General features: G+C 45.7%; 2 protein-coding genes across 34 annotated transcripts in view; one reads left to right on the forward strand and one right to left on the reverse strand.

The window, feature by feature from the left end:
- ANGPTL2 (angiopoietin like 2) overlaps positions 1–5531 on the forward strand; it is a 36104-nt gene extending 30573 nt beyond the window's left edge. Inside the window, exons 4-5 of the mRNA XM_005582183.5 lie at positions 927–1197; positions 3725–5531. Of these exons, the coding sequence (XP_005582240.2) occupies positions 927–1197; positions 3725–3924 (471 nt within the window). The 3' untranslated portion in view covers positions 3925–5531. The remainder of the gene's footprint in view (positions 1–926; positions 1198–3724) is intronic.
- RALGPS1 (Ral GEF with PH domain and SH3 binding motif 1) overlaps positions 1–26513 on the reverse strand; it is a 309728-nt gene that overhangs the window by 132789 nt on the left and 150426 nt on the right. For all 33 annotated transcript variants that reach the window (XR_012424392.1, XR_012424394.1, XR_012424393.1 and 30 more), the window contains one exon: positions 24197–24323. Coding sequence is in view for 29 of the 33 variants with exons in the window: in XM_074016522.1 (XP_073872623.1) it covers positions 24197–24323 (127 nt within the window). In the remaining 4 variants the exon portion in view is untranslated. The remainder of the gene's footprint in view (positions 1–24196; positions 24324–26513) is intronic.

Below are 26513 nucleotides of genomic sequence, written 5' to 3' on the forward strand. Positions count from 1 at the left end.
GGAACTGTGGCAATGTTCAAGTCCTAATTCCAGGCTCATCCTCTGGGCTCCCTGCTTCCCAGGGAGTTGAAATGCTCATCTGTGTAGCAGGGAAAGTTGCCAGGACTCAGACATACATGGTTCTTCACCCTCTAAACAGAGGTGGCACTAAGGAAGGCAAGAGTGGCTCGGTTTGCCAAGTGCCCAACCCATGCCAGCACCATGCTAAGGGCTTTCATGCGTTATTTTGTTTAATCTTGTATCAACCCCCTGAGGGAGGTTATGTTATGGACCCAGCTTACAGGTGAAAGTGTGGAGTAATTTGCTCAGGGTTGCAAAGCCAGCAATTGGCCCAGTAGTGACTGCAGCTGAGGCCTCTGACACTGAAGCTCACAAACTGCCTGAAGCCATGATGCCTTGCACACATGGCTCTGCCATGCCGGTGGATACCACTAGATTGTAGACCTAGAGGGGAGCCCCAGTGGATGGGACACATGCGTCACGGCTCACACCTGTCTGGTGCATTAGAGTTTACACGTGACCCTCACACACAGCCCATCTCCAGAGAAGGAGGTGAAGCTCCGTGAAGGTCAGGGATTTGTCTGAGGAATGCTTGCTGCGTGCCTACTGAGTGCCAGGCCCTCCACTTGCCCCAGCACACATGTTCCTGCAGCAAGCCTGTGGGGAAGGTAATGTAGCCTCCCTGACGTAAGAACGAGGAATCTGGGGTTCACGTGATGCCTGGCACAGGATAGGCACTCTACATATTTTGAATAATGTGTGAGTCACAGAGAGATTCAGTGGTAGAGTAGGGGTCTGAACCAGGTCTGCTTCATGCTCTGCTTGTTTCCCAGGCCCCTCTATCCAGGGCTGAGTGTCCGACAGCCAGGCCTGCTGGCTGCAGGCACTGTAGGCCCCACATTAACACTCTCCCGGGTTTTCCCCAGCAAGGGTTTGGGAACATTGATGGCGAATACTGGCTGGGCCTGGAGAACATTTACTGGCTGACGAACCAAGGCAACTACAAACTCCTGGTGACCATGGAGGACTGGTCCGGCCGCAAAGTCTTTGCAGAATACGCCAGCTTCCGCCTGGAACCTGAGAGCGAGTATTATAAGCTGCGGCTGGGGCGCTACCATGGCAATGCGGGTGACTCCTTTACATGGCACAATGGCAAGCAGTTCACCACCCTGGACAGAGATCACGATGTTTACACAGGTAGGAAAAGTGGAGTCAAACCCAGGTGCAGGGCAGGGAAAAGAGGTCAACCACAGCCAGAGCCCCTGACTCCAGGGCTTGGAAATGGGAAGATCCCAGGGTGATAAGCAGCTGGGCCAAGCTGCCTGACCCTGTTACCACCCCCTGAGGGTCCCTTCTCCTGCCCACAGGTCCCCTTTACAAAGCTGGGTCAGAGTGGCATTGACAAATTTTTAAAAATGGGGTGAGGAGACATAAAGAGGTATACAAATCACACGTACTAGGGCCAACTGGGGCCAATGCAGAAAGACATGTATTGGGCTGTGGCCTCACCACCTCTGTCCAAGGCACCTGGTATAGAGCTAACCAACTGCGCAGGCTCTGGGCCACACACCTGGGCTCCAGTGCTGGTCCCACCTCCTACCAGCCATGTGTCCTTGGGCATGCTGCTAAATCTCCCTGGGTCTCGGTTTCTGCATCTGAAAAGAAGGACAAGAACTACCTTGCAGGGTAGGGAGAAGGGTAAAGAGAATGTACCTAAAGTGCTTTGTCTAGGATTTGGCACACAGCGAGGGCCCCACACCAGCTGGCTTTCTTCATGGTCACTGTTACTGCATGTAATGCTAGGGCAGTGCTGAGAGAAAGCTATTAAGAGGAAAGCAGATAGGAGAGAGAAAGTGATTTGTCTAAGACCACATGCTTCAAATCTAGGTCTTTACTAAGAAGTCTTTATTAAACAAAAAAACAAGAGAAAAAACAGAAAATTAGAAGAAACATAGATATGGTCCGGCCCCGAGTCCAGATATCAGACTCCCACGTAGTTAATGTCTCCCCAGGGCCAACACCCAGTTTCTTGAGATGAAGCCCTCTCGGCCCTGCCACGCTCCTCACTGAGGCTGGCACCACCTGACGGCTGATGCCGCCCCCAGGCTCAGGCTGTCTGCTCTCATGGGCAAACCCAGTCCTCTCCTGCCTACGTTTCCTATGTGGTATTGGTCAGAAGGCTACTCCCTCCCACTTGAGAAGCGAGCTCACAAGACTGTCCTACAAATGGCTTGCACTTCAGGCAGGCCCTGAAACCTACACACTAAGGTGGAGGGGATCCTCCATGCCAGGTCCCCATGGCAGCCACATTCTGAAGGGTAATTCTCCCAACATCAGGGGACAGGAAGGACATGACTTGCCCATCCCTACATCACACAGATACCTTGTCCACCCACTGACACTGAACTGGCCCAGCCCGAAGGGGCCCTGGAGGAGGAGCAGGCCCTTGTTCTGAAGCAGTAGGGCTGCCGAGGCTTCTAGAAGAGCAGGGCAGGAGGATGACCTTCAGAGCTGGTCAGACCCTGGGACACGGGGCTGCTACAGCCTTTCTGGAGGGCTGCCTCCTTAGGGAGCGGAAAGTGTGTTCTATGATCCAAACTCAGATCTAGCCAGCAACAAAATCAGTGGCTGGCAAGTTCCTTGTCCCCGGAGGTGTGTGGGGCCTCCGCTGGCAAAGAGGAGGCTGGTTATGGTGTGCCCAAGGATCTCCCTGCTATACCAGTCCAACACTGCCACTTGGTCCCTGTGGCCTGGAATCATGACCCAGAAGGACCCCCAGAAAAACTCTGGGAAAACCTGGGCTGCAGCTCCCCCCTTGCTTTCTGCCTCAGACTGAGTGCGACCTCCTCACCTCATCCCATGGCCTCGGCCACCTGCTCTGTTGGGCCCTCCAACCCACAATCCTGACTGGAGCAGCCCCTCCCCTGAGTACAGGGTCCCCAAGCGAGGCCTAGTCAGGAAAGTGGGGACCCCCCTTCACTAAGAGCAATGCTGGCAGATAGTGGCCCCCTCTCCTCCTGCCACAGAGTGCACTGCCCCTGCATGCCCGCGCGCACCTTCCCACAGTTTTTACTGTTGTTCTGAACTGCTTGTCCTTGGCAGCAAAATTCAGCATGATGTGATAATGCCAAGAGTTTTATGGAAATACCTTTCCTTTGTGAAGTAATATAAAAAATTTTTTGGATGGAATACAAGCCAGGGAGGACTGGAGGAGCATTTCTTCTTAAACACTTCCTTTGTCATTCTATGAAGACTCCTGACCCAACCGTTTCAACTCTAAAAATTCCTAAAGAAAAGCTTTTCTCCCTCCCTGCCCACCTCAGGCCATCTCCATTTCCTATCAGAACACAAAGTGTGGAGTTCCCTTGGGGCCTCCTTTGCACCCAAGCCCTGGCTAAGTGTCAAGTACGCATCCTCATTCAATCCTCAGAGCCCTCCTGTGCAGCAGGCGTCATTTTTATTCTCATTTTACAGATGAGGATACAGTGGCTGGGAGAGGTTAAGTCACTTGTCTGAGATCACACAGCTAGTTAGTTATAAAGCTGAGCCTCAAAGGTAGGCCTGATGCATGGCCTCTCACCACCCATGGAGACGGGTCCACCTCCCAAGCGTTTCTGCTCCAGATGCCTCCCAGAGAGGGTTTTGCTGAAAGCCCTGAGCAAACTATGGACACAGGTAGAATGGCCTCCTCCCAGACACGCTCTCACTGCCTTCTCTCTTGCAGGAAACTGTGCCCACTACCAGAAGGGAGGCTGGTGGTATAACGCCTGTGCCCACTCCAACCTCAACGGGGTCTGGTACCGCGGGGGCCATTACCGGAGCCGCTACCAGGACGGAGTCTACTGGGCTGAGTTCCGAGGAGGCTCTTACTCACTCAAGAAAGTGGTTATGATGATCCGACCGAACCCCAACACCTTCCACTAAGCCAGCTCCCCCTCCTGACCTCTCATGGCCATTGCCAGGAGCCCACCCTGGTCACACTGGCCACAGCACAAAGAACAACTCCTCACCAGTTCATCCTGAGGCTGGGAGGACCGGGATGCTGGATTCTGTTTTCCGAAGTCACTGCAGCAGATGATGGAACTGAATCGATACAGTGTTTTCTATCCCTCCTACTTTCCTTCACACCAGACAGCCCCTCATGTCTCCAGGACAGGACAGGACTACAGACAACTCTTTAAATAAATTAAGTCTCTACAATAAAAACACAACTGCAAAATACCTTCATAATATACATGTGTATGAGCCTCCCTTGTGCACATATGTGTATACCACATATATATGCATTTAGATATACATCACATGTGATATATCTAGATCCATATATAGGGTTGCCTTACATACCTAAACACACATACATTCAGTTCTCAGATGTTGAAGCTGTCACCAGAAGCTTTGCTCTTAGGAGAAAAGCATTTCATTAGTGTTGTATTACTTGAGTCTAAGGGTAGATCACAGACTGTGGCTCAACGGAAAGGATCACCCTTGGCATCCGTGTGCCTGGATTCTTCCAGGATGTCTACAATGCTAACCTCTCACATAGAGGTTCCCAGCTTCTTCTCTTAAGAACCCCTTTTGGCACCTAATCAAATTTCAAAATCCCTCCCGCTCCATTTTCATACTTTTCCCCATTCTCAGGACTTTTCACCATCCATCACCCACTTATCCTTTATTTGACACCATTCATTAAGTGCCTTCTGTGTGTCGGTCCCTGGCCATTCACCGCAGTTCAAGGGCCCCTTTCTGCTCTGTTGTGCTCCTCGCCTACCTACTCCTTGCCTTTTCTGTCACACAGCCCCTTCTTTCTAGGCAAGATTCCTCAGCTTCTGAGTAGGAAACACTCTGGGCTCCAGGTTTCTGGTTGGGAAGGGAAGGCCAGGCCAAAAGCTCCACTGGTCACACAGATAATGTACTCGCAGTTTTGTATCTTCCATTCACACTTTAGCCTACATGTCATTTTAGTCTTCACACAAATAATAACCTATCTGGCCAGGAGATAATCGGTTGAACAGAAGTCATCAGATCATCACAGCCCCCAGCTGGCTACAGACCAGAGGTTCCACGCTCTCAGGCTGACTAGAGTCCGCATCTCATCTCCAAACTACACTTCCCTGGAGAACAAGTGCCACAAAAATGAAAATGGGCCACTTCTCAGGAGTTGCTGAATAATCAGGGGTCACCGGACCCCTCGGTTGATGCACTGCAGCATGGTGGCTTTCTGAGCCCTGTTGGCCACGAAGTGTCAGCCTCAGCACTCCCAGGACTATTGCCAAGGAGGGGCAAGGGATGAGTCAAGAAGGTGAGACCCTTCCCGGTGGGCACGTGGGCCAGGCTGTGTGAGATGTTGGATGTTTGGTACTGTCCATGTCTGGGTGTGTGCCTATTACCTCAGCATTTCTCACAAAGTGTACCATGTAGCATGTTTTGTGTATATAAAAGGGAGGGTTTTAAAAAATATATATTCCCAGATTATCCTTGTAATGACACGAATCTGCAATAAAAGCCATCAGTGCTATTTGGATGTATCTACACTCTGTGTTACTGCTTTAGAATGCCTTCTGGGGGTCTCCCATATCAGAGCCTCTTTAAGTAAAACCAGGAGGAGATTTGGCACCAGGACACACACCAGAATCATTTAAATCACACTCACCCTATCTCTGGTTACCACTTATACCCTCAGCCTCCCGAGTAGCTGGGACCACAGTAGTACCACAATAGTACTTCAGGCCAAGATGGCTCTCTGGAGCTCCACTTCCTCACATCCAGCTGTGTCCTGGATTTCTCCACCGGATGTCCTCCAAGCACCTTACAGGCAGTGCATTTAATGCCTGACACATCTTTCTTCTAGGTCTGGTCCCTTTTCACCAAATGGCACCAGGTACTCAATTGCTCAGATCAAAAACAAGGACCTCTCCCTTCCCCTGCCAAGGACAATCCATCCCTCCATGCCAAGCTATCTTGCCTGCCTTAGCATAGGGTCTCATCTCCTCTGCCTTCAACTACTGCACCAGGCTCCAGACCAGGACTCTCCATCTCCCTCATTCCAATCCAACTTCCACACTAGCCGCTAGAACTGTTTCCTTGTAAAACAAATCTGTGGGTTGGGAATTGGTTCTAGGCATGACAGGAAATCCCAAAAGTTAAAGGAAAAGACTAAAAGATACAACTTTTTTCAGAACTCCAATTTTCTGCTTTCCAAGAAACAAAACAAAAAATAAAACGTGACCAAGATTAAAAGGCAAATATCGAATAAGAGAAAAATATTTGAAACATATATAGCAAATACAGAATATTCATGCTATGCTAAAACCTCTTTCAAATCAAGAAAGATGCAAATCCTGTAACAGAAAACTTGGCAAAGTACATGTACACAGGAGAAGACTCACAAATGGCCAGTAAACAAGATGTCAACCTCAGTAGTAATCAGAGAGGTGCTCTAAGTGAAGGACAAACCATGACGTGTTGCCTCTCAGATTGGCAAAGATGAAAAAAATGCCAATATCTATGTTGACAAGGGAATGGACAGATGTGTGCACTATGGATGGACGTATAAATTGACTCCATATTGTTGAAGAGTAATTTGCCAGTGTATATAGCGAAATTGTAAATGCACTTATACCCAGGGCCCCAGCAATCCTTCTACCTAATGACCAAGTGACATAACCATATGATAGCTTTTTCTAGTAAAGCTGCAGTTAGAGAGAGATGCACTGATACGCACTGAAGCCTACCATGTGCTTAGAAACAGGCGTGTGTGGCCAGACACAGTGGCTCACGCCCGTAATCCCAACACTTTGGGAGGCCAAGGCGAGGGGATCATGAGGTCAGGAGATCGAGACCATCCTGGCTAACACAGTGAAACCCCGTCTCTACTAGAAATACAAAAAATTAGCCGGGCGTGATGGTGGGCGCCTGTAGTGCCAGCTACTGGGGAGGCTGAGGCAGGAGAATGGCGTGAACCTGGGAGGCGGAGCTTGCAGTGAGCCAAAATCGCACCACTGCACTCCAGCCTGGGATACAGCAAGATTGTGTCTCAAAAAAAAAAAAAAAAAAAAAAAAAAGAAAGAAAGAAAAGAAAAGAAAAAGAAACAGGCGCATACGCGCGCGCGTGTATGTGTGCACATGCGTGTGTGCATGTGTGTGTTTTACGTCACCTTCACAGAAGCTCTGTGAAGGAGGGATCATTATTCTCACTTTACAAAAGAGGCAAAAATGAGGCCTGAAGTCAGACTGCTGGTAAGAATGCCCAGCAGCAATTAATCCAGAAGGTGCTGGGTGTCAGGCACCAAGTAAGAGTTCTCAACTCCCTTCTCCTAAGCCCCTAGTCAGTTGTTGGGATCACAGTGGAATCTGAATGCTATTTGAGGAAAATATCTTAATCTTGGCCCAGGCTATCATCACCCCTCCACACACATCTGGAGTGGAGCGTGTGAGACATAGGGAACAAGAGCAAAGGAAAACAAGGCCCAACTTTACTGGTCACTGGTCTTGGCTCCAAAACCCCAAACAGAGAGCTCTGGAAAGCCATGCAGGACACTGCAGAGCCATCCTTTTTCTAAACTAGTTAGGATTCAAATGAAAGCAGGTCATGATACCAGCTATTTCTCCCAAACCCCATCTCAATACCCAAGCCTGAATCTTAATCAAACCACACCCAGGCTATATAGAAGGAGAGGAAGGAATCAGCTCATCAGAGATGTGGAGAAAATGAAAGGTGGGGGTCAGCTCACTAAGCTGGTGGAATGGAAGAAGAGCATGGGGCAGGAGGGCTCTGTCCAACCCTAGCCTGGGTACCCAGTGAACTGCTCTACCTGCCAGCAAAGACAGCCAGTCAGCATCCTGGGGACTTGCCAACCAGACCATCCTTTCCTATCCCATCAGTGACCTTTTAAGGCCTACAATCACAGGAGTCCTCCTATTACTAAGTTCTCCATGTGGCTGCATTGCATTTGCAGACCCAGAAGGAAGTCAACAAAGCCCAGACTTTCTCCTGCCCCAGGCAAACCCCTGCATCCCAGTTTTAGCCAATACCTTGGTCTCTTGGGTGACAAGGGGCACCCACCTGCTGGGCTTGTGTGGGGAACAGGGCCAGAAGACAGTGATGTTTTCTGAGCAAGCGACACTGAACAAGACCCTCTCCCCCAAATCTTGCCAATTTGAGCAAGACTGAAAGAGAAACCTTCGAATTACTGAAAACAATGGTAATGGGAGTGTACCATGCTCACAGTTCACACTCTTAGGGGGTTCAAGGTGTCCTCTCTGATTTCCCAAGATCCCCTTGTCTGTTTCACACAGACTTGTCAAGACTCTGATTATAGTAAGAGAAACCCACATGACCAGATTAAGTCAAAAATGGAAGCTTTTAAGTGTAACAACATGTTTAAAAGGTGCTCTTTCTGCCTCAATTTTATCTGAGACTTCAAAGGCTAAGGACAAGATAAAAGCTGCAAGATCATCCCTGCAAAGGGCATGGCCCCGCACTGGCTCTCCAGCATTAGCTGACGGCTTCCCTGACGCTGCGTGAGAAGTACAGAAAGAAGGTCCTGGGGAGGGGAGAGTGAGCTGTCCTTCACGTGTCCCCACCACCACAAGGAAGGTGGGTGTTTTCACCCACCTTCAGTCAAGTGAGAGGGACTTCAAGGGACCATTCCCACAGCCTGGCATGGGCCGGCATAAGCACTCCTGTCTGACTCAGGCCCAGGAACACAAAGAGCAGTGGGAAGAGCGGCCCGCGTTGAGAGCACAAGGCCAGCCCACCGAGGCACAAATTCAGGCTTCCTAGGACCAGCGGGCTGCCTGGATGGTGGGGGTGGGGGCAGGGCAGGAAGTACAGGAGCCAGGAAGGGAGCTATACATGACTCCATCAAAGCAGCTGAGTCAGAGGTGCCCAGGAGGGAAATTCTGAAGCAGCAGCAGCCAAGAGGGGGAAAGGCAGCACTGGGTTGCTTGCACAAGCATCTAGCAAACCCACAGTGCATGAGCTCTGAGTTACCAACAGCTATGAAAGATGGACCCTTCTCTCTCCCTTCTTCCTCCCCTGTTTCCACGGGCCAGAAACTTCAGTGAACAGGTTGGGGAGGCAGCGGGACTGGCCAGGATCCAGTGAAAAAGCTGACTGTGTGTCAGCTAGGTGCTGTGGCTCATGCCTCCCAGAACTTTGGGAGGTCAAGGTGGGAGGACTGCTTGAGCCCAGGAGTTTGAAACCAGCCTAGGCAACATGGTGAGAACCCCGTCTCTACCATAATTAATTAATTAATTAATTTAAAAATTAGCTTGGCATAACGGCATGTACCTGTGGTCCCAGTTACTCTGGAAACTGAGGTGAGAGGCTCACTTCAGCCCAGCAGGCAGAGGTTGTAGTGAGCCAAGATCATGCCACCATACTCCAGGCCTGGGCAAAAAAACCAGACCCTGTCTCAAAACAAACAAACAAACAAACAAACAAACAAGCAAACAAGCTGACCATCTGTCTTCCCCCACTCCAGACCTCCACAGCTGGTCAGCTTTAGGAGTCCAGACTGGCAATTCCTACACTGGACTGTCGGGAATGAGGAATTGTTACAATGGATTGGGCTGTTTCATGCCTAGCACCTGAAAGACCAAAGGACCCGCTAAGTTCTCAGCTTTGACTGGGAAAAGAAAAATCCACAGAGTAGGCTCAAAAGGACACGGGGAAAAATGAGGTTGGTTTCTTCTTACACCTGATTGAGTCCAGCTCATTTAATAAGCTGGTTACATAAGGACACGAGGTATCTCCCCAAGTCCACGGGCAGGGACACAGCTGGGCCTCACAAGGGCCAGGAACTAGAAATTGCCTGGAAAGCCTTCAAGATGCAAGGCAGCAACTTTCTCAGCTCCTCTCCCTTGCTCTTTGCTTTTCCCTTTCCTGCAGGGTCTCTTTCTTTGCTTCTCATCAAGCATCCATCTGTGGACTATTCTCTGCAGTTGTCCCGGCACATGGCACCAGACGGCATTTTTCAGTTTACGTCCCCCTGATCTGAGTGCCAGCACATCTACGTTCCAATGCTGGCTCCCAGATAGAGGATCCAATCGGCCCGGTTCGGGCTGAGTACCCACCCCAACTCTATGGGCTCTGACCGTGGAGCAGAGTTAGGTGGAAGGAACACTGCTGCTGGCGTGCAGTGCCAAGAGAGAAGCAGGGGAAGTAGGTTCCCAAAGAAGGAGGGGTCACAGGCTGGGTCTCTATCCAAAAAAGTGTCTAGACTACACTCCAGATGTTATTGGTCCCCATCCTCTCCAGGACCATAATTTGCCAACCAGACATGACTCATCAGATGGGATCCTATTCCCCAGCCCCTCCTGCTGCTGACCCCTGCACTATCCCAGAAATCACATCCAACCCTTCTAGGGCCAGGGGGCTAACTAACATGACACCTGGCTGTGCCCAGATGGGCTTCTTCCTGGGTATGCTGCCCTTCCTGGATATGCTGTGTTTCTCAATAGGGATACGGGGGCAACAGGGTTCTCACTGATAGAGTCTTCTTAGCTGTATTTTCATGTGGATAGCACTAATACTAGCCATCATCTATAGGGTGCTTTCCATGTGCCAGGCAGTATGCATGGCTCTTTAAATTCTCACAACAACTCTGTGAGGTGGATTCTATAATTACTCTCTCTTCAACATAATAGAAAACTTACATCAAAGAGGTAAGTGAGCAGCCCAAGTGCATGCAGCCTGACACTCAGAATGTAAACTCAACTCAGTCTGATTCCTGAGTTCCTGCCTCTACAGCATCGATCACTACACCCACGGAGGAAGTGAGATCACACTACAGCTCCTATGTCACCCCATATCACTCAGTAATACATCTGAGAATCATGGTGATAGGGAGCCTCCTGCCCATAGCAGTGGATATGTCAGGTGGCCAGCCAGCCTGCCTGTGCAGCAGCAGCAGCTTGATATCAGAAGGTCCCTAGATGTCAGAAAGCCTGTCCATAGCTGTCTGCCTAATTTATCTCAAACAATGGACGTGGAGTAACAAGGGGCAGTGCTGGAGAATGTTCTGCAGCTCCTTGGGCTACCAATCCTTTGCCAGGCTGCAGCTCTTTTTCTTCTTGCCATCTGTCCTACAGCCTACAGACTCATCAGCTCCCTGCTTTGCTACTCCAAACATCCTACTTGTGGATGCTCTGGCAGTCACCAGATGACCAAATCTATCTGGTTCAAGCCCTGGTCCTCATCATCTGGTAACTCGGTTCCAGTAGTGGTGGCTCATCTCCCATATCCATGCCTCCAGGCCTGGCGCTTGCTTACAGGTCTCTCTCAGACCTCAGAGTCAGGCCTGAACCAGCCCTAGTCTGGGATTCTGCCTCTGTGGACATGATGTTTCAATACCAGCCATCCCTGAGACATTCAAGTATCCCTGTCTCTCCTGAATGGCCATCCTGGGCCAGCTCAGCCCACACTAGGAGCCCAGACACAATCTCTCCCATCTGCACGGCATTCCCACAGCGCTGCCACATGCGGCACCTCCTAGGTGGGTGGGCCATCTGCCTGTCCCATGCTGTGCTTGCTGACGGTCATAATATTAATAAATCCAGCTCCATGGGCTGCTCAAGGGATGTTCCCTTCCCCACTGCTACAGCACATCCTGAAGCTGAAGGGCATCTCACAGTACCAGGAGAGGGCTTCCTGGATGAGGAAAGACAGGCCACATTTGCCCTGAGCCTCAGCAGAGCTGGGAATGGCCCAGAGCCTAGAAGGATAGTTAATGTGGAGGGAGTGGAATTAGAATTCCCTTCTGGGGCCATGTGATGACAGAGGCCTACGCCCCAGTCATCTCAACAAGGGAAAAGGATTAAAAGAAGCACACAGCCTTCTCCAAGCCTGGAATGTTGACCAATGCCCAGGCAAGTGTGCAGGGGATGGATTTAGGTCAGCCTCCTCTCCACAGGAACCCAACAGCAAGGCAGTCTTTCTTCATCAATCAGGGCAGTGCAGGCCTGTGCTGGGGACACAGGGAGAGGGAATAAGGACAGATATTCAGGAAGCAGAGGCAAGGGCAGAGGGTGGCTGATCAGCTGGCTGGGAGGCCTGAAGGCCTGGCTGCCTAATTTAGAGCCTAAGAGAATTGGTGGGCAGAGAAATATATATATATATATATATATATTTTAAAAGGCATCTTATGCCTATAATTTTAGCATAAATAAAACATGGTGGGTAATATCTAGTGTTGGTGAGAGTGGAAAAAATAGGCATACTCATATCCTGTTTATAGAAATATAACTGCAAGCATTTCAGAGGCCATTCCAGCAGCAGGCACTGTAAAGTTGCAGAGTTTCTGCCCCAGCAATTCCACTTCCAGCACTCAGTGTTTCAGAAGTACTCTAACAGGAGGGTAAAGACACACAGATAAGGATGCTCCCCACTGCACTACAGGCTGAGCATCCCTTATCCAAAATGCTTGGGACCAGAAATGTTACAGGTTTCAGATTTTTTCAGATTTTGGAATATATGCATTACACTTACCTGTTGAGCAAACCTAATTTGAAAATCTGAAATCCAAAATATTCCAATGAGGCTTTTCTTTGAGCGTCATGTTGACTCTCAAAATGTTTTAGATTTTGGATATTCAGATTAGGGATATTCAACTTGTATATGTAAAAGGAAAAAACTAGAAACAGTCTAAATATTTGTCAATTGGGACACAGCTAGACAAATGAGCACTCATCCAGGCGATATCCAACACGTTGCCCATGCATCTGTGGGTGCCAAAGAGCTACCAGAAAGAACAGGAGAGTTCTAGATTTGCTGCCACTGTACAATATCTATGACAGTTTATATGTGCAAACAACACATATAAAATGTTCCCACTTTGGTTAGAAAGCACAATATCATATGTGCCCCTCCACAGGCACATCTTTTTGTATTCGTGGATCAGAATGTCTGGAAGAACACACACCCATGGCAAACACTGGCTGCCTCTGGCAAGTGGGAGAAGAAGAATGGCACATTCACTTTTTACTTTATACACTTCTTTTCGGTGTGAATAATTTTTATGACAAGCAATGTATTACTTTTGTAATTTTTAAGTTTTTAAAAGAATGAGTGGGCACCAAATGCCTTTCTGGATGGTCACAAAAAAGGATATATCCTTGTTTCCCTTGAGTACTCAGGAGCCCACTGTACACTCCATCAGGGAACAACACAGGCTTCCTAAGGGTAACCTTCCAGGCCCTCTCAGACCCTAATCAGTCATTCCCAGGCACCCATCTTCCTTACAGAACTGCAAGAATTCATCACCTCTCAAAGCAGCAACCACACTCTCTAGCCTATCATATCCCCCCACCTCAAAACTAGCTTTCGAGAGGGGTCCAGTACGTCCTGCTGCCCTAGAGGCCAATGTTATAGTCCTTTACGTGTTGAGTTTTACAGCTGATTTTGTCCCAAAACAGACTGGTCAACAAAGCAATAAATGTGGGGTAGTGATAAAGGTTGTGCAATGTGTTCATTATCCATTGCTGTGTGACAAATTATTCTAAAACTAGGCCCCTTATAATAAACATTTATTATCTTGCAGTTTCTGTGGATTGGGAATTTGGGCATGTCTTAGCTAGGTGTCTCTGGCTCAAGGTCTCTGATGAGACTTCAGTCAAGCTGTTAGCTGGGGCTGCAGTCTCATCTGAAGGCTCACCTTTTAAGCAGAATCTTCTTCCAAACTCCCTCATGTGGTTGTTGGCAGGTCTCAATCCCATGCCACACGGGCCTCTCCACAAGACTACCAAACACAGAGCAGCTGGATTCCTCCAGGATGAATGATCCAAAAGAGAGCAAGAAAGGGCAAGCACTCAACATAACAGGGATAGTCTTTAATGATCTAATCTTGGAAGGGGCATCCCATTATTTCTGTCGTACTTGTTAGAAGCAAATCACTATGTTCTGCCTATACTTAAGGGGAAGAGATTATACAAGGATATGAATATTAGAGAACAGAAATCATTGGGGGCCATCTGAAAAGCTGTCTACTACATGAAATCTTAAGGTTCTCAGGGCCATTGTCCTAACTATTCCTCTCTGCAGCAATGCAAGGAGACATCCCAATGGCCCCAGGTTGGTCCTGCGGTTGCAGAAGCTCCCCAGTCTTTCCTTTGCGCCAGCCCTTTTCTTTATTAGGGCCAGCCCAGGTACAAGGGGACAGTCAGAATGTGTCAGTAGAAGACCAGTGTCCACTCAGTCCACTCTGTCCCCACCCATGAGTCAATGTGCTTCTCCAGGACCTCCCACCAGGAAGTCTCCCTGTTCCACACAGGAAGAGTCCCTAGAGGTGCTTTCCTTCTCAGCTGTGGATTTTCCCAGAGGTTAAAGGCCTGTTCTGGGGAACACAGGGCATATTCTGAGGTTAGCGGTTGGGGCACTGGAGTCAGACCTGGGTATAAGCACTGATCTCACCATTTACTAGTGTGTAAACTTTAACATGAATCTTGTTCATATTTTGCAGCTAGCAAATAAGAGAAACAAACGCCTCCCTCAAAGGAAGGAGTGTTGGGAGGACTGAATGAGATAATGCAGTACAATCACATAGCAAGACACTGAACGTGAGCTTTTGTAATTATTGCTAGTGTTAGTTTCTAACTCGAAATCCAAAAAACTAAAGGAAGTCAAAGAGGAATAGTCATCCTAATGAGTATAAAGACTCCTACCATGAAAACACTTTTTCTTGCACAAAATGGGCTTATGCTCATACCTCGTTTTGTAGAGTCAGACAAAACTTCTTGACCCAGAGAAAAGCTGACTGCAGATCCTCCCTTTGTCCCAGAAGGGACAAATGGGACAAGGTTCTCCTGCTTTGGGCAGCAAAGCATGCAGGAAACAAGCCTTTCCACCTAGTGCTCCTTTCTTGAACCCCACATGTTTTCCTTCCACTGTTTATTTCCATGGAGACGGAGATATTAAAAAGAGGATGTGTAAGTTAAGGCTGGGTGGAACCCCAGCAGTAAGCATGAGATCTTGAGTTAAACTTGGTATCCGCCTGGGATATGATTTTGGGTAAGTCATGAGTCAAGCTGTGTTTTTTTCTTCATTCATAAAATGGGGGTTTTAATAACATCCACTGGCCTTTTGTAAGAAATGAGAAAGACTACAGAGTCCCAGAAAAAGTGTGAATTTTAAGGTAACAAATCCTAAGATTGCAAAAGTAAAGGCAATCTCTTCCCTTCTGGAAGGGAGAGATTTGAAACAAAATGTAGCTAACCACTCTTCAAAATCATGGAAATAGTTTCCTTCATTTTGGATGGGATAGTGGCTTTGAGATCATTCTGTTGACTGGGAAGTATGTTTGAGCCTGGGGTCAAGGGAAGCTTTTCCTTGTTTGCTGGATCCCAGAGAGGGTTGAATGCCTAGATCTAGGGAAGGGGAGATTCGTTCAAAGACTTCCTGGGCTAGCGGTGGGGAGGGCAGGGAGTTGGCCCCTGTAGCACGTGGCCATCGGGGCAGAGTAGAAAAAGGAACGTGGCCTATGGCTCCATGGGCAGGCAGACCAGAATCCAGCCTTAAGCTTTGCTTCGTGGTCTGACAGATACCTCCTCTTCCAGATAAGGCAGGAGCCTGGTTCTACACAGGTCCAACTGGGAAAGGCAGGAGGGGACCAGCGGGAGGGCTCAGAAGTTTGGGGCCAGGCTGCTGGCTGAGGCTCAAGCAACAACCAGGATGGATCTGTGGAACAAATGCGTGCTCCTTGGGAACCGTGGAAACGTGGGGTGGGGAAATGAAAAAAAGGCTGGACTTCCTGCATGTGGAATGGAATTTTTTCAGTTGGGCACTAAAAGCTGGCCAACCTGGGGACAGTCAGTTAACATTATTGCTAATCCTGACAAGGGAAATACCGTGGTCCTAGGGTGGTGGCCCCCATCAAGGGGGCAACGGCCACCACTCAGATCCCTGTTCCGGGAAGCAGCAGCTCTGCCGCATCCTTGGCTTGATCCCACCCATGCTTGCTCTTTCCTCTCTGCTTTAAGGGGGCCCACACTTGAAATGCACAAATGGATTCTCAAAACCAGAGTACAAGGACATGCTATGTGTCTTCATCAGGTATAAGGGATATACTCACTGACAGCTGTTCTAGGTCTCTCCAAAGCTTTGCTCTAAAATGAACTGCTTTTAAAGAGCCTTCCCCCTCCCTGGAAATTTCTGAAATACAGTGACTCATCACAGGCTTCTACAGGATCCCCTAACTGGTCTTCACTCCTCCAGCCTGACCTCGAAGCCACTTGCTGCAGCCAAGGTAATGTGTGTTCAATGCAAATCCAACCCAGCGTGCCCTTGCTTAAAACCCTTTCATGGCTCCCTACTGCTCCTAGGTTGGTCAGAGCCTGGGCTCCCCACTCCCTCCCAACTCCCATGTCTAGGCCCTAAGCAATCTTCCCCTCCCTTCCACTGCAGCTGCTCCACATGACACCCTCCCCCTCATTCTCTACTCTCCAGCCAGTTTTTCTAACAAACATGTTTTTCCTCACTTTAGAGTTCTTGCACAAGCTGTCATCTTTGTGTAAAATGTTCACCTCCCCACCTCTTCACCCAGCTTATTCATCCTTCAGGACTCTACTTCCCTCCAGAAAGCCCTTCCTGGTTCCCCCAGAGTAGCCAGGGCCCCCTTGGTTTGCTCCTTTGCCTTTTCCTTCATAATGCTCAATTCACTTGCAGTTTCTTGTCCAGTGCTGGTGATCACAACTGGACTGTGAGCTCCACAAGGGCAGGGGTGGTGTCTGACTGGGGGGCTTTGGGGCATTTGAGTAAACACTTTTTTGAGCAATGATCACTTCTTTTCGAGAGCCCTTTAGTTTTCCAACAGTTTAGCCCTGTTTATTTTATATTTGGAAAAATTTGTCTTGATTTTAAACTTTAGAATTTATATTTGCAAATAAAGGCTTACTTTCTGAAAAATGGAAAGGTTTGCTTGTTTGAAGGGATAACTTACGTTCTAGACATTTACTTCACTTGTTAGAAGTCTGGGTAAATTTACTGAGAATGTCTCCAAATGTTTTCTTACTATCCAGAAGTGTTAGAATACCTAATTTTTGTTCCTTGAGAGATCATAATTTTCCACACTGCTATGGTTACTTTTAGAATCAGCTCTAAACCATTTAAGATCCATCACATTTCTAATTTAGTTATTTCCTGAAGGAAATAAGTAGTAAGAACACAACACCCCCTAAATCAATACAGCTATTTATAAGCAAATGATGTAGACATTCTTCAAAGCTCTTTGCTTGCTTTTGTTATCATTCCAATCTAACCGGGTATTTGCAAGGAGCTGCTATCAGATAAAATCAGCTGCAAATAATTGACCTATTTCTCAACACTATTTTCACACTTTGAAGTAATCTGCAAGAAACTTTTTGATTCAAAGAGTCTTATTTTATAAATGTAATACATTTTTCCCTCAGTATTTTTTAAAGTATGTTTCATCAGGTACACCCAAGTAGAGCCAACTGGCTCTACAATTTGCATTAAAAGGAGTCAGAATCACACCCACATGGTTAGTAACAAAGGCTAGCACTACATAAAGGCACCTTTACATGGAACAAAGAGACACATATGTGAATAGTCACAGGAGCCCAGTTAGCATATAGAATCTTCCACAGAGGGTTAAAAGAATTGTTACAAAAATAAAGCCCCTAATTGCTATTAGAGGCAAATAACTGCTGAAGCAGCATTCACGGTCTCAAGCAACAGAAGTAACAAAGCAGCTTGAAATATCAGGGACTGACCTACAGTTCCTCCCAGAAAACAGCCTCCTCTCACCCCAAGAGGGAAAAGATCTATAGTGAGGACTTTGCCAGAGAAAAAAACAAATGGTTTCAGATAGTTTTTCCTATGTTGTACTTTCCAGGAATTATATAACTATTCCTCTTTAAATAAACAAATCTGTCCCTGGGACAGGTTGGGTTTTCAAGAATACATAACCTGGATTTGGGTAGGGTATGTCCAAGGCAAGCAGACATGTATGCATGCAGGTGGAACTCCCAGCTGCCTCAGGAAGTCTTGCTTCATTCTTTTTTAAGCAAACTATGGCACCCCATCGTAAACTCTCATACACTATCCCAAGAACAGAGAGCAGGTGGCAGTCACCTCCTCTTCTCTCCCTCTGACTTGTATATGTCAGGATCATTCTGATGCAACATGAGAAATGTAATCCACCTGGTTTAAGGGGAGAGGAAAATAATCATAAGGCTGAAGGGATAAGACTACAGTAGTTCAGCTGGACTCGCTTAGAGTCAGAAGCAGGAAGAATGCAGAAGGATGGAGGCCTCCATGGAGCCTCTTGGGAAGCACCTGCCAGGAAGCAGCAGCTGAGATGAGGTGATCAAGGACATGCAGGGCTGCATCTGTCTAGAAACTGAGGGGCAAGAGGCCTGAGGGCTGGCACAGGCTGACCAACGCCCTTGGAAGCCCAAGACTGCACTGCTTTGTGGTCCCACAATAGAGAATGTCACAAGAAACAGTAGCGATAATTTATCCCCTTCACACAATGTCTGATGGGGGCCACCCACAAGTCATAAATAACCAGAGGACACAGGTGGTAACCACAAGGGTGTGTAGGAAAGTAATGACCTGAATAGGGTGGGGAGTCAGGAGAGGGCAGTGTCAAGAGCTTAGGGCTTATAGCCAGGCCATCTGGGCCCAGTCCTGGCTCTGTTACTTTCCAGTTATGTGACCTTAGGCAACCTCTCACTGCCTGCTTATTCACTGGGCTACTGTGAGCATTCAATGAAATGATGCATTCAAATGCCTAGCAAAGTGCTAGGCACAGAGAAAGCAAACAATGCACAGCAGCGCTCATGATCATCCTTATTCGAGAAAAGAGGCCATCCTTAATGACCCTGGAACACCTCTTCTAGTGGAACCCATGGGCTGCACTAGGCTACCCTCACGGTAATACTGTCACCCTGTCTCTCAATTGATGAGCCTCAGGTGTGGTGGGAATGGACTTGGGAGCTGTGCACAGCAACATGCCCTCCATCTGTAGACCTGAGATGGGGATTTGCCAGTAACCAAGTAGAAAGACACTGCAGTTTATGGTAAGCCAAAGAAGAAAACAAGGAAAGATGCAAAATCATGGGAAAAAGAAAGAAATAGAATTCAATCATATGGTATAAGGTGAAACAAATATGAAAGTGATATATTCCTCTACTAAAAGGCAAGGTTTCTCATGTACGGTCCAACTAAATGCTGTTTGCAAGAATCATGACTAAATCAAGGCAACTTAAAATATTAAACTATCGGCCAGGTACCATGGCACACGCCTGTAATCCCAGCACTTTGGGAGGCTGGGGCAGGCAGATCACCTGAGGTCAGGAGTTCGAGACCAGCCTGGCCAACATGGTGAAACCCCGTCTCTACCAAAAATACAAAACTTAGCGGGGCGTGGTGGTGGGCACCTGTAATCCCAGCTACTCGGAAGGCTGAGGCAGAACTGCTTGAACCCAGGAGGCAGGGGTTGCAGTGAGCCAAGACGGCACCACTGCACTCCAGCCTGGGCAACAAGGGTGAAACTGAGTCTCAAAAAAATAAAAAATAAAATAAAATAAAATATTAAAATCTAAACTATAGTCAAAGGTTATAAAATAAATGCAAATGAATCCACACTGAGATATCATCTTGGGCCAGCCACAATGGTTATTATTAAAAAGACAAAAAATACCATGCCGGCGAGGATATGGAGAAAAGGGAACTACACACTGTTGATGGGAATGTACGTTAGTACAGCCACTGCAGAAAACAGTATAGAGACTGCTTAAAAAACTAAAAATAGAGATACACAATCCAGCAATCCCACCTCTGGGTATTTATCCAAAGGAAAATAAATCATTATGTCAAAGGGATACCTGCACCTGCATGTTTACTGCAGCAGTATTCACCTCACCCAAGATACGGAATCAACCTAAGTGTTTATCAGCAGATAAATGGATAAAGAAAATGTAATATATATACATACACACACACACACACACACACACACACACAATGGTGTACTATTTGGCCATAAAAAGAATGAAATCGTGTCATTTGCAGCAACATGGATGCAGCTGGAGGTCACGATGTGAAGTGAAGTAAGCCAGGCACAGAAAGACAAGGATCACATGTTCTCACTCATATGTGCTAGCTAAAAAAGCTGATCTTATGGAGGCAGAGAGCAAAATGATAGATACCAGAGGGCGGGAAGGGTGTGTGGGTGGGAAGGAGGTATAAAGAGGGGTTGGTTAATGGGTACAAACACACAGTTAGAGAGAAGGTATAAGTTCCAATGTGCAATAGCTGAGTAGGGTGATAATGGTTAACAATGTATTGTGTATTTTGAAGTAGCTAAAAGAGAGGACGTGAAACATTCCCAACACACAGAAATGATGAATACCCAAGGTGCTGGATACCGCCTAATACCCTGACTTGATTATTATACATTCTATGCATGTAACAAAATACCACATATGCCCCTTAAATATGTAAAATATTATCTATCAATACAAATAATGTCTTCACCTAGCCAAAAAAAAAAAAAAAAGAAAAAAAGAAAAATAAGATGTCACACAATTAATATCAGACAATAGAAGTAAAAGCAAGTAACAAATGGAACCAAGATAACTTTGTATGGAGTACTTCACAATGAATCTATAACTGTTACAAACTTCTATATACTAAATATGTAAGGCAGAAACTACTAGAAATATAAGGGGACTGTAACATGTACTTCTTTCTGGATAGATCAAGTTGTCAAAAACTCATAATTTGAACATTACAACGCAATTATAAGATTAATTTGAGACACTGCACCTTCTTTTCCAGCATGCACCACGAAACATGTATAAAAACCGATGTTACATTAAGCCACAAAACGAATCTCAAAAATTAGAGAGGACTATGTTTTTAAAAACCTAAGCCATTCGTACAAGCATTATTCGTAATAGTCAAAGAATGGACACAATTCAAATGTTTATCAAATAAATGGATATCGGGAGGCCAAAGCGGGCAGACTGCCTGAGCTCAGGGATTTGAGACCAGCCTAGGCAACACGGCGAAACCCCGTCTCTACGAAAAATACAAAAAAATTAGCTGGATGTGGTGGTATGCACCTGTAGTACCAGCTACTTGGGGGGCTGAGGCGGGAGGATCGCTTGAACCCGGGAGTTCCAGGCTGTAGTGAGCCAAGATCATGCTACTGCACTCCAGCCTGGGCAAAAGAGCCAGACCCTGTCTAAAAAAACAAATGGATAAATAAAACATGGTACATCTGTACAGCGGAATATAATTTGGCAGTAAGAAGGAATGGGGCAACACGCTTGGGTCCGCTTCCACGCTGTGGAAGCCTTGTTCTTTCGCTCTTCACACTAAATCTTGCTGCTGCTCAAAAAAACAAACAAAAAAAACCAAACAAACAAACAAAAAAGAAAACATGGTGCTATGAGAAAGAAGTCAGTCATAAAGACAGCATATTGTATGATTCGATTTATATGAAATTTCTAGAACAGGAAAATGTGTGGAGACATAAAGTAGATTAATAGTTGCCTAAGGCTGAAGGTGGGAGAGGAGGGTTGGCTAGAGGGAAATGGGAATGACTGCTCATGGGCCTGAGGTTTCTTTATGGAGTGATAAAAATGCTTTAAAAATGACTGTGGTGATGTTTTGCACAACTGTGAATATTACTAAAAACCAGTAAATTGTACACTTTAAATGGATTATGTATTAATTATATTTCAATAAACTTTTAAAACTAAAAACAAAAGCCTAAGCCCTTGAAAACGAAAAAAACACTATCTTAAATAACATTTGCATAAAAGAAAAATTAAAACTATAGAGAGTATTTAAAGAATATCACTGACACCATTACACACCAAAACGTGTAGGATGCAACAAAAGCAGCAATTAGAGGAAAATTTATAGCCTTAACTGTTTTCTATGTTAAAGCGAAAAAAATAACATATACACAAATAAACCAATAATTCAACTCTAGTAGTTAACAGAAATGGCAAAACAACTTAAACTCAAGGAAAACAGGAGAGATGAATTATAAGAGACACACATGGAAAGTTCGTATTTCATTATGTTTAAGATGTCACCTTTTATCAGGTGTGTCTTTTTCTATGTATCACTAAGAAAAACTGCTGCCAATTAAACAATGTCACAATGCTTTGTTATCAATTGCAAGACGTATCCCAATTTCAGAAGTGTTAAAAGGTGGAAAGAAAAATGCACATCTTTGACTGATAAAATATAGTAAACTAAAAAGCAGAAAGACAGTATAACTGAAAACAAATCCAAAATTTCATCTTTGGAAAGACCAATAGACAAGGAGGTAAATTTTAAAAATTTAAAAAAGAAAGAAAACAAAAAATACAAAGTATTAGAAATACTGAACTATTACAAATACTAAGGCAAATATAACCTTATTTATACATATTTATATATAAATATATATATTTCTTTTAGTTTTTTTGTTATATTTTAGTATATTTTGTTATATATTTTTAGTTACATTTGCGTTAGTATTTAGTGTATATACACAGAGATTCAAATTTATAAGATAATACTGTATCATCAAAAAATTAAGAAAAAAACTCTATGCTAATAATATTGAAAATTTGGATCAAATGGACAATTTTCTACTAAAAAACAAATTTTCCAAGTTGGCTTTAAAAAAATTAAATATTTTAATTAATTTTTAATTAAAAGAATTAGAAAATCTAAGTAAACAATGCTCATGAAAGTAATTTTAAAACTGTCAAAAACGTAACTTCAAAAAATTGCACTAGATCCCCTGAAATATCAGGAGTCACTTCTATATAATCTTGGTTTCCCTTGTTATTAGAATTATTTTAGATCATAAAAGATCAAAAGATTTTTTTATAAAATTGGCATAACCCTGACATCCAAACTACAAGAAGTATTTTTCACCTATCAAATTGGCAAAGACAAAAAAGAAAGAAAGAAAAAGGAAAAAAAAAAAAAAAACTATGAAAAAGCATAGTATTTGTAACGTGGGAGAAACAGGCAATTTCATCCCCTTCTGACGAAAGTACAAATTGACACAACTTCTCTGGAGTGCATTTTGGAAATATACATGAAAAGGCATAAGTTTTTGCACACGTTTTGAAGCTGTGCACACTTCTAGGAATTTATCACAAGGTAATAATCATAACTACATGTGGAAAGCTTTTGCAATAAGGATATTCACTGAGACATTTTAATAGCAAAAATGTAGAAACACCTTACATCAGGGGTTCCCAACTCCCCGTTAGGAACTGGGCCACACAGCAAGAGGTGAGCGATGGGCTAGCAAGCATTACTGCCTGAGCTCCACCCCCATCAGATCAGTGGCAGCATTAGATTCTCATAGGAGCGCAAACTCCACTGTGAACTGCACATGTGAGGGATCCAGGTTGTGTGCTTCTTATCAGAGTAATTATCTGAGGTGGAACAGCGTCATCCTGAAACCACTCTCCTCAGCCCACTCTCCATCCGTGGAAAAACTGTCTTCCAGGAAACTGGTCCCTGGTGCCAAAAAGGTTGAGGGCTGCTGTCTTAAATGGTCAATATTGGAGAGCAGATTCGAGTTTGACAAATCCATCTGATGGGACTGAGTCATAGTACCGAAAAGTAGATAACATTTTAAAGATAAAAATAACATTTTTAGGATAGAGTAAACATACATATTTTAGATATGCCCAAATGAATAAGATATGAAGCAAACATCTTTAGGTGAGATAACAAAAGCTATTAACTGTTTTCTCTAATTCCTTACAATTAACATGCATTATTTTCGAACCAGAAAAATTAATAAGCATTACTATAATTGTATTTGTACAAATATGAAATATACTAATAATGCCCAGAGAACCAGAACAGAGGGTTTGTGCTTGACATGCCCCAGTTCAGGAGGATGTGGATGAACTAGTAAGAGTCTTATCACTGTCACTGAGACCCATCTGGGCTGCAGCCTGGGGAACCTTGGGGCCCACAGGTCTTCTATATAAAAAGCAGAACATCCTTTGTATATCACCCTAATCCAGGTTTCCATCCTTGGGAAGTATCAACAGCCTGTTCCAACCCAAGGAGCCAACCAATTGCCTCTTTATCTATGGGCCATGTCGCTTCCTGGAAATTTCTCAAGTAGAAACTGTAAAAACATCTTATTTGGCACAGAGTAGGCTTCTTAAAAAATAATAAGCCAATTCAAACTCCTACCTAGATAGGGAATACTTGGAACCATCTTCAGGCTTCGGATATATTCCCGAGTCCGCTTGTAATTATCTTCTTTTGACATCAGGTAGTCCAATTTCTCAAAGGTAGTCTTGTCTTTTCGATTCAAAAGCTAGAATGAGAAGAAAATATAGCAAAATAAATAAACCAGAAGAAGCTAAAGAGTGGATAACTGTGGATGAATGCTAAAAGGGAAAATCCTAAGTGGCACATCTATGGTGTGTCAAATCCTGGACAGAACTAAGGATTTTAAAAGGCTGTTTCATGCATATGAGGTAGAAGGCAGGACTCGACTCCAGAGGTGGGGCTTGGACACGGGACCAAATTGAGGACTAGCTAAACAGGGACGAGGCAGAAGCAGTTTTCTATGAGATACGCCCACCAGTGTGCCATGTCAGTTTACCACTGCCATAGCAACACCTGGATGTTACCACCCCTTTCCATGGCAATGGCCTGAAAGTTTTTCTAGAAATTTCTGCATAATCTGCACCTTGATTTGCATGTGATTAAAAACACATATAAATATGGCCTGCCTCTGAGCTGCTACTCTGGGCACACTGCCTATGGGGTAAGCCCCATACCACAAGGAGCAGTATCTCTGCTGCTGCTGCTGCTGTACACTGCCACTTCAATAAAAGCTGTTGTCTAATACCACAAGCTCGCCCTTGAATTCTCTCCTGGGCAAAGCCAAGAACCCTCCAGGGCTAAGCACCAATTTTAGGGTTTGCCTTCCCTGCATCACAGAGATGGAAAACTTCAATCTTGTCATCCTCACAGAATCTCACACTTGGAAGCTACCCCCCAAAGCTACCTGGCCCACTGTTCTACATGATGTCAGAATCCCCCAAATAACAGCAGCTTGTGGGTGCAGAGAGCCTACAACAGCAAGGTGCTAAGGTAGAAAAGCAAACTGCTCAGGGTCACCTGAAGACTTATTTCACAGCTATACCAGGTCTCTTTCCCTGCATCCACAGCTATTTGCTCTCCTCACCATCTCCATGGCTGAAAGTCCTAGTAAGTTCCACACAATTCACACGCCCATGTACACAAAGCCAAGCCATCGCTCGAATCCAGGCTACATCCTCCAGATCCCCCACAGCCAACTGTGTCATATTTACACTGGATGTGGTAATTTTAATCAAAAGACGACAACCTTCTTTTCTCTATGCAGTTATCGAAGGGGCAACTTAGTTAAGCAAATACAGAATGAACAGGTATCCAGAGTCAGAGGTTAGGGAAGCAAAACCCTTTGTGACTGAGATCTCTGGTATGTAAAGCTGGCCACCAGGGAAACAGTGGCTCAATGTGCATTTGAAGCCTTCTCAAAAGAAAGGAACAGAAACCAGAACTCCTGGCTTTCAAGACTTTATGCTAAGGACTCAGGCTGTGGTCAACCTGAAAGTCGCAAGTCAAGGCCCAGTGCCAGAAAATGGCAACATGGCTGACTGAACACGGCTTTAAGGAAAGAAGTCTAGGCAGAAAGGCCAGTCTTAAAAGGAGGAGCTGGGGGAGGGGTGGCTGAAGCAAAGTATGAGGCTGATGCTGGCAGCATCCCTGAGTCTAGCTGCCAGGGCCCAGTGCTTCCGGGATTGGAGGTCAGTGGCTAAGCCCAAGAGGATGAATAAACAGAAGCCCCAGGGTTGGAGTCCCTTTGGCCAAGGCGTTCAGACCTCGGTGGTCTGTGCAAGGACCGAGAACAAGAGACCCACCATGTTCATTAGACTGACGTAGGCCAGTGTTCAAAAGCCCCGTCGTGCAATGGAGAGGAGTGGGACAATAACTGCCTACCACCTGGGGAAGCCGTGCAGTTCCTGAGACCTGGGTCTGCAATTCCCAAACTCAGGCCATGTCTGGTGCATTAGGGAGCCCTAGGCTGCTTTGGGAAGGCCCTGCCTGGTTCTTTCATCTTCAGCCTCTGGGGCCACAGAGGATGCAGCCATGAGACAGCCCACCTGCACAGGAGCAGTGGTAGCTTACGAACTTCGGTAAGGAGAGGCAGAAGAATATGCTGAAAGGAAGGTTCTGATGCTGAAGAAGCTGAAGGATAAAAGTGAACTTTTCTTTTCCCACTGGGGAACTCAGGACGTATCAGTGTGGGGATGCTACACAGATGCTCAGGACAATGGCTGCTTAACTGGTTTGCTAAAATGGACAGGGAAAAACACCATCTTCTACTTGCTGTTTGTAAAACACTGTAATATATAATTCATCTAATCTTCACAAAGCCCAGTGGTAAAAATGGAGCAAGGACTTTACCTCCATTTCCAGTTCATAGTCACAAGTATTAATTTTTCCAAATATC

Source organism: Macaca fascicularis, chromosome 15 (genome assembly GCF_037993035.2).
Source record: "Macaca fascicularis isolate 582-1 chromosome 15, T2T-MFA8v1.1".
Classification (NCBI taxonomy): domain Eukaryota; kingdom Metazoa; phylum Chordata; class Mammalia; order Primates; family Cercopithecidae; genus Macaca; species Macaca fascicularis.